Consider the following 8,846-nt stretch of genomic DNA (forward strand, 5'->3'; position numbering starts at 1 on the left):
CCTTCAATCCTCCGACGCTCTTCTTCATTCTGATTCTCCATAGTCCGCTGTCGTTCCTCATTTTGGGATTCAGAGGCTTTCCTTAGTTCTTCATTTTGGCGAGTCACTTCTTCCAAGCTGGCTATCAGGGCTTGAATTTATTGTGCAGCTTGTTCGACATCCATCTCATGGTATGAGGTTCTATTTTGTCACTTAAGGAAGATGGCTTGAATGATTGGCGTTCCCCATAGACGATGCCAAACTAATGATGAGAAAAATCGCCAAGTTGAGGACCTCGTCGCACTAAATGGACGATCCCGAGGTTGGTCGTGTCTCCGGTGAAAACTTGCAAGAAAGCTTGGGAAAGAAGTGTAATACATCGGTGTGGTGTTTGTCAAAAACACTCTGATGCTTAAGTCAAAAAGGGAGAAAGTTGTTTAGAGAGAAATTGACTTGGAGAGGTTTTTGGATGAGTATTTGTGTGTACCTTTGGATTATGTTGTCCCTCTCTTTTATAGTTGTTTCTTGTCTTAATGGGTAATAAATCCCAGCATTTGTGAGCAACAACTAGTATGTCATTAATGGAGGCTCTGAAGTACACAACTCACTTGTTACCATTACTCCATCCGTTACGTTTCCTCATCAATGGGTGCAATAAATGTGTAACGTTCGTTTGGGTCGTCATTAACATGGAATGATGATCCCATGTTATTTTCGACTCATCAGTTTGTGTCTCTTGTTTTTCCATAATTGTTTGTATCTATTGTCATTCTATAGTGTTTTTGTCTTTGTGTCTTTCACATTCTAGAATTTTCTATTTTGAATTGAAGAGTCATTAGAATAAAGATAACTCTTGTAATTCCACTTGGTTTGAAACTCTATAAATGGCCGTAGAGATGTGGTGTGAATGTGGGTGAGAGAAAAATATAAAGAGTGAAAGGAAAAAAGTTGTAGAGAGTACTCAAGGTCGCAACCTAATATTTTTTAGAGTAAGAGAAAAAGTATTGGAGAGTGCTTAAGGCAACAACCTTATTTGTGAGACTTTTTGTTAGGGTCATATTTTCTATTTACTGGCTTATTCTTTGACAAAACACACTTTACTTTTATTTAGGTAGATTTAAGTTGAGTTTAATGTATCAAGAAGTATGTTGCTTAGCTACATCAAGTGGTATCATTAAAGACATGAAGATTGATCCAACAAACAAGTGAAGAAAAACTGGTTCATTAAAGCTTGACACTAATCTCGACACTAGCATCTATAGAGAATTGATGAGAAGCTCGACACAAGCTCAATTTATCGAGAATTATGATTTTAGAAATCTCAGATCTGAAATTTGGCCTATGATGATTTAGATGATTAGGGTTTCTTTTTCTACAACACTAGGCCATATAAAATGCTTATTTTAAAGTCATCAAAGTTACAGAGATTCAATTAAAGAACTCATACACTCTATGAGAAGCTACTGCATTTGTGCGCCTTAGGATTTTGTAACCAAGTGCTTCTTGATCTTCAACGTGATTTGAAGTAAAGAACTTTGCAGCCAACAATCAATTAGTTGCTAGAATTAGTCACGTACTGGGATCCGTGCATGCGAATAAGTCTACTACAAGATCAAGTCCAATTAAGTATTAGAGCAAAGGTTCAATCATAGGTTGGTATTTTGAGATAGGCTAAGGTAGTGGTAAGATTTTTTATGCTTGTAACTGCTTGATCGTTGATTAGTGGATTTTTGAAAGTGGTGACCTGAAAATCACTTGGTGGGGTTTTTGCTTTGCGAGAGGCTTTCCCCATTTATCAACAAATCACCGTGTCTATTTAATTTCCACTGCTTATTAGTTTATTTGGTGATTTGTTGGTGCTTCCATGATTTACATGTAATTTGACCTAATTAATCAACTTGGGTAATTGAATTAATTAATTAGGGTCAATCTATAATGCAACACTTTTGTAAAAGCTTGTAGCCTTATTTGTGAGAGCTTTGTAAAAGGTCTTAGCCTTATTTGTGGGAGTTGTACAAGGCCATAGCCTTTGTTGTTGAGACTTTTGTACATGTTAACAACTTGATTTCTCTTTGTTTGTGAGTTTGAAGTTGTGTCTAATAAAATATTCATTCCCCTCTATATTGTGAGTGTATAGTTTGTTATTCTCCCTATTAAGGGTTTGCAAAGCCAAGAAAGTAGTATCAAAACTTCTGCCATTCCAACATCAATTACTAAACTGGATTTTGGAGTTCTAATGAAGCTGGCTTGCACAGTATAATTATTGGGTTGAAAGTGGAAACTTGTTTTCTTATTTCACTTAGATTGCAGGAACAAAATACAGGAAAAAAAAAAAAACAAAAACCCATTTACGGTACACTGGTTTATAGTCATTATCAACAATCCTATGCTGTCTCATTTCTTCCAAGCTCCACCTCTCCATGGGCATTCCTACTATCTAAAATCATAGATGGTATCTTATCTCCAGCAAGTACTTCTTTATCTTCCTCGCAAATTTCACTAACCTCTTCCAATGGCTTATAAGTATAAAGCCAACTACATATCACATAATATAAGAGATTTATTACTTGGATGCCACTAACAAGCCAGTAGTAGTATTCCAATCTTCCCCTATTGAGGTTCCTATCAGGAAGCCAGTTGCTTTTCTTGCCTGAATATTTATGAACTAGTGATACCATCAGTGTGCCTATATAGTTTCCCATTGATATTGCTATCCAATAAAGTGCTGCAGCAGTGCTTCTCATGCTTTCAGGTGATTGATCATAAAGAAATTCCAAGTGCCCCACAGACATGAAAACTTCAGCTACCCCATGTAGGCAAAACTGAGGTACCAACCAAAAAATACTAATAGGAATGATTGCTTTTGGATCATCCAATAAGTTGTGATCAGCGGCCACTGCTTTTCTCTTGATTTCAACAAATGATGCAACAACTGTGGTAAGAATGTTAATCACAAAGCCTACACCCATTCTTTGTAGGCATGTGATTCCTGATGGATTTCCAGTGAATCGACGAGCAAAGGGTACAAAGAGACGTTCATACATAACAAGGCCAACGAGCATGGTTATGTTGCCAAAGATAGACATTGAGGCTGGTGGAATTTGGAAGGAGTGAGACAGGTGACGTTCCATAGAGCGAGCTTGTAGAATGGTGAAGCTATGCAGGTGCGAAGATGAGGCAATAAGAGCAATTCCGGCTGCCCATATAGGAAGCATTCGGATAATGCATTTTAATTCCTCGACTCGATGTACAGTGGCAAGCTTCCATAAATTTGGTGGCTTTGAATCTGTTGCATGACTATTTGTAACGACAGCAGCTTTATCAAACCACCTGCAATCATATACATACGAAGCAATTTAGACATTCAAATTATACATGTCAAAATAATGGTTAGGTAATTGAATTCAACATTTCTTAACAACTTAAGCTTGGGACAAATTTATCAAGCTATCAAAGCAAGTGATTTTAAGTTCAAACTTGTGTCTGCTCTACCTCCCATTTAAACGATTAAAAATCCTGCATATTGGGCCTCATTTATTTAGAGGAAGAGGAGAATTGTCTTCAGTACATTTGTGTACTTACTGAACAAGATATTAGTAATGATCATTTATGAAGGATATATGGCTAATGCCCAAATTATTTTTAAGGCATCTCAAAGAAATGAAATAGATTAGTCACTATCAGACGAAATAGCTCTCAAAACGTGCTTTGCCTTACTTGAATTGATTTGTGTGTACAAGCCTTCCATGCAAAGAAAGATCAGCATCGAGCTCTCTATTTTCATACAAGAGAGCAGGGTTTTCTGGTACTACTTCTTTCCTTTTCTTCACAGCTGCAACAATTACTTGGGCCAATCTAACCAAGGGACTACCCGCAGGTTTGATGTTATTGTAAAGAGGTGAACCCACCAAAAAAGCTATAATTGACAAGGCCATGGCTATGGTTGGAACTCCAAGACCCCAGCCCCAACCTACATTATCTTGGATGTAAACCACAAAAGTCAGGGCAGTTAGTGTTGCCATTCCCATGCTAAAATAGTACCAATTGAACAAATTCCAACTTCTAGCTGTTACACTTGATTTGGTCATGTCAAATTGGTCTGCAGCAAAGGTAACAACACAAGGCCTAATGCCACCTGAGCCAAGAGATGACAGCAGTAGAGAGATGTAGAGGACCCAAAGCTGCAAGCCTGAGGCTTCCTTGCAGTTCACTTGAGTTGGGCATGGTGGAGGGCGGAGCGTTGGCAGAACTGCTGAAATGGTGACGCTAATCAATCCCTGCAATGTGAAGAATGAAAAATTGATAAACATTCTAAATTTTCACAAGCTAAATATATGCTCATAAGAAACACTAACAATTGCTGTTGTTTTTTCAAAAATGTACAAACGCAAGTGACATTGCTTATAGGCATGAGCTCCCCTGGTGATGATAGTTGGGAATTTTTCTGCAGTACTTATCAACATATGGTATTATTATTAAGGACCTTGGCATTTGAGTGCTAAATTGACTATAAGAACTAGTTATATTGCCCCCTGCCCCCCAAAAAATTTCAAAGATAATTGTCAATTTACAACGTTTGTCCCCTCCGAGTTATAACTCGATTGTTTTTTATTTATTTTTTGTTGATATATTTATATTTTTAGACTTATAATCAACACACTATTATCTCTTTTGTATGTTAAAACTAATGCAAATAACAGAAGGAAAATATTCCGTGTTTAAACAATGCAATAATTTTTTTATGTAATAATGTATTCTCCATCATAAGAAATTGTGTAATAATCAATAAAATATTGGGATAATTACATAATAATATAAATTTACGTAAGTTGTACTTATTCTATCTACAACAATAAATTAGTGAAATTTCATTTAATAGGATTAGTCTGGATAAGCTATATGTATTTTTATCACAATAAGTGACATTTTGAATTTGAAAAATAATTAGAAAAAAAAAAATGTGTTCATGCAAATTATTCTTTAAAGATGAATATATATATATATATATATATATATATATATATATATGTATGTATTCTATATTCTATATTCTATATTATAGATTGATTAAGTAGTGGTTGAAATGATGTAGATTATGTGGAAAAATTTTAACTATATATGAATGGATTCCTATATGGCCACTACAAAATTTCATACATTTTCACAATAAGCTGAAGTCAATCTCATCACTAGTCATAATGAAATGAAATCAAATAAGATTACAGTCAAACTCACAGCTCAAAAGAATGTCATTGTAAAAATATTGTGAAATTTTGTTATACCATAGACTTTCTCACATGTACTAGAGTTTGCATAAAAATAGTCCAATGAAGAAATAAGTCGACAATGATGCAGATCTTGTACACTAATATAATTTTCTCATTATGGGCCAAAATATTTTCTCACAGTTTTCATTATTCTGATTAGCTAAGGAATGAAAGCAGAATGAACTCATCATAATAAATAAAAAAAATTACGTGCCTTTAGTTAAACTAGTGTCTTTACGACATTAATGAATAGTTAAATTGTAGCTTTCCTTCTTAATTTATCAGTAAAAGGGATTCTATAAATAATGAACTTTAGATCTGTAAAGCATGGTATTGTTGTTTTTACCAGTTCATAGATTATAGAACCAGCCACGATTGTCCAAAACCGCCCGGCAAAGGAGTCGGCAACTAAAGCACCAAACAATGGCGTGAAATTGGCAGTTCCACCAAAGTTGGTGAGTGTGTTGGAGGCTTGTACCAGCGGCATGTTAAGCTCTTGTGTTAGGTACGTTATCATGTTGGAATGGAAACCAGTTGCTGCAAATTTGTCGCATATTTCATTTGCTGGGAAACAGAGGGGGCAATAGTTAGCATATATACTTGTCTCATGAATTTATAATTATCATTAAAATAGCATGAGAAATTTAGGCATACTTATGTGTCAATATATATTGTGGCACAAAGCTTTCAAGCCTTCAAGATAAGTGATAATTATTTATTCTAAGAGTGATGTTAGGATTACAACAAATTTTTCTATATAAACCTTATGACATCATCACCACCAATCATTAAAAAAAAAAAAAAAAACCTTTAATTTGAATATTCATTTAATAATAGTGACATCAATCACATTCATTATCATCTCAGTACTCACTTCCCTTCGCCCTTATCAAAAATATCCTCCTTTTCAGGATTTTTAAACTCTAAACCTTCTCTTATTGAAGGGGAGGAAATTCCATTCTTGAGGTTAATCTAGCTCATGCAGAAGTTGCTGACTTGTTGTCTGGTACAAGTTCATCTACCGTCCCAAAAATATCTCACAATATTTTTATAATAAGGTAGGTATCAACCCACCATTTTTTTCAAAAAAGAAAAAAGTATCGACCCCACCATAGGTCACAATAAAATGAAATAGAATAAAAATATATATTACACTTAAACCCACCATCCCTAACCACAACTCAAAATAAGGACGTTGAAAAATGTCAGAAGATTTTTGCTATTTCAACTAGTTTTTATATTTATTAATAATATTTTTAATAAAAAAATTTTCAATTTCAGTAAATAAGTAACCCTTAATACTTGTTTGGATACAGCTTATTTGCGTCTGTGTTTTCCCTTTTTTTAGTAGTGCATTTTAGATTTTTTAGTGAGTCTGTGCATTATTCACGAGACCCACAAACCACTTTTTTCAGTAAAATTTTAAAACAAAATGAGTTTCACGATTTTATCCATATATTTAAAAATTATTTTATTAAAATAATTTCAGTTTTTAGTTTTTAATTTTTAAGGAAATATGCGTTATCCAGACATATGTTTACGCATGCGGTATTTTATGATTTTCAAATGCTTAATTTAACTTTTGAACAAGTTGGGAAGGTAAAGACAGAGACCCGTGAACGTTCTGACAACATTCCATTTTCAAACAATGTGGGCCAAACGAAAGGACCATTAAAATAAAATAAAAAATAAAAAATAAAAAATAAAAAATAAAAAAGAAGCAGGCTTTCAATTGCATTCAGCCAAGAAAAAAAAAATCTTTTGCTAGTTTTCCAAAAAATTCTAGTGGTCTTACTTTCTTTTGATTGTGTTTGTTCAACAATAGGGGACAGCCAAAACAAAACACAATTCTTGATTGGGAGTTTAGTTTAGTGAAATATTAGGACTATGGTTGTTAAAATCTCGATCTGAATCTTACGATCTTACCATTTTACAATTCTACCTGCTTAAAATGATCTGGATCTTTCAAGGATTTTATTGATCGTTCAGATCGGTAGAATTGTACGATTTTGACGATCTTAAATAACCTTAGTTTCTTATAATCTTTTTTAATTTGATAAAAGGCTCAATTAGACTAAAATGAAAAATAAAATCTCAATAAACCAAGTTTTTCCACTCTAATGTAGAGAAAGTATCAGTTGGAACCAAATAAAAAATATCCCAATAGTCACATTTTGAGGTTTTTGACCTCTTTAAATGGTGCTTACAAATGGTTGTAGTGATGTATAATAATTATATCAATGAATGTATAATTTATGTGATCATTTAACATACCAATGTGTATTTTTTGTTTTTTTCTTAAATAATGGAAGATCTTACAATTTACTATCCGATCCTATCCATAATCCCATCTACCTCCTACGATCCTACGTAGGATTCGATTCTGACAACCTTGATTAGACCACTACTAATGTATAGTACCAAGGCAGCTTAATTGCATTTGGATCAAAGTTAGTGTATATCTTAAAATTATTTTACTCCAAAAGGGAAAGGGGTAAATCTCAAATTAGCATATATAAAAAGTCAGTTGGGTGCTTTTCAAGTATCTTTACCATATATAGTGATAATCCAGGATCATCTAATATGTACGGTGATAACATTATGAAATTACCATTTTTTCTAAAAACTGATAAAAATTTATAATTTTAAATAAATTTAATCATTTAATCATTATTCTAACTTAGCTCATATATATTTATTGAGATAGTAGCTCATAGATAGTCAAACATAAGAATAAAATGGTGTTTTGATTTGAAAAGAAGAACCAAAAAGCTCTATTTGGATATCTCCCTAGCTGTGAGAGTTCAATCCCAGACAAAAAACAACAATAGGAAAAGACAGTTGTACGACTAGAACAAGAATTTGCGAACATACCAAAGATGAATGGCATTGTTTTGATTCCTCCAAGCTTCTTCTTCTTCTTCCTCATGATGATCTTCTTTTCATCCTCGATCTTTTCTTGCTTCTGATCAACATTGGCCATGTTCTCTTTCTCCAAGTACTCCATATCAGTGGTTTTCACCCCTTCACATGCAAAGGCAAGTTCCAAGAGGGCTATATATTATGGTCGGCAATTGATTTAGGACCAATTGAGTGCAGAAGGAAACTATAAGATAGGTAGGACCAACAAATGCACTCAATTTCTGTGACGTAATGTCTTATGTCACATATAATGGCACTAATTGAGGTTGTGATCATTGAAATTACTGGTCTGGCTTCTGCGTATCATAGAAAATCGATTTTGTCTTTTGTGTATTATTTGTATGGAGAGTAACTCTTACATACACTATACAAACACACTAGTGCGTGTGTACAGTGTGTTAGCGTGTGAGCAATAATCATTGCTCATATATATATATATAGGTTTTAGCTAGGTTCAAGCAACTTTTAAGTAATGTTAGATTATTTAATATTGTTTTTATTACATGTTAATTTTTATTAATTCACTCATATATTATATTTCATTCTTACATCCTTTTATGTACTACAAAATTTTTAGATAATCTCAAATTAATAAATATCTCATTTACACAATGTTTAAATTTTAATTTTTTATATTCTAAAATTATACATAAAAGATGAGTTTATAAATTGAAAAGC

General features: G+C 33.4%; 1 protein-coding gene across 1 annotated transcript; it reads right to left on the minus strand.

The window, feature by feature from the left end:
- Nucleotides 1-2,239: 2,239 nt before the first annotated feature.
- On the minus strand, nucleotides 2,240-8,307 carry LOC115963887 (protein NRT1/ PTR FAMILY 3.1-like). The gene is made up of 4 exons (XM_031083112.1): nucleotides 8,121-8,307; nucleotides 5,593-5,810; nucleotides 3,697-4,256; nucleotides 2,240-3,309 (listed from the first exon to the last, which is right to left on the minus strand). Exons 1-4 carry the CDS (start codon nucleotides 8,251-8,253, stop codon nucleotides 2,364-2,366), a joined length of 1,857 nt encoding a protein of 618 aa, XP_030938972.1. The 5' UTR covers nucleotides 8,254-8,307; the 3' UTR covers nucleotides 2,240-2,363.
- Between the last annotated feature and the right edge of the window lie 539 nt (nucleotides 8,308-8,846).

Source organism: Quercus lobata, chromosome 10 (genome assembly GCF_001633185.2).
Source record: "Quercus lobata isolate SW786 chromosome 10, ValleyOak3.0 Primary Assembly, whole genome shotgun sequence".
In the NCBI taxonomy this organism is placed as follows: Eukaryota; Viridiplantae; Streptophyta; class Magnoliopsida; order Fagales; family Fagaceae; genus Quercus; species Quercus lobata.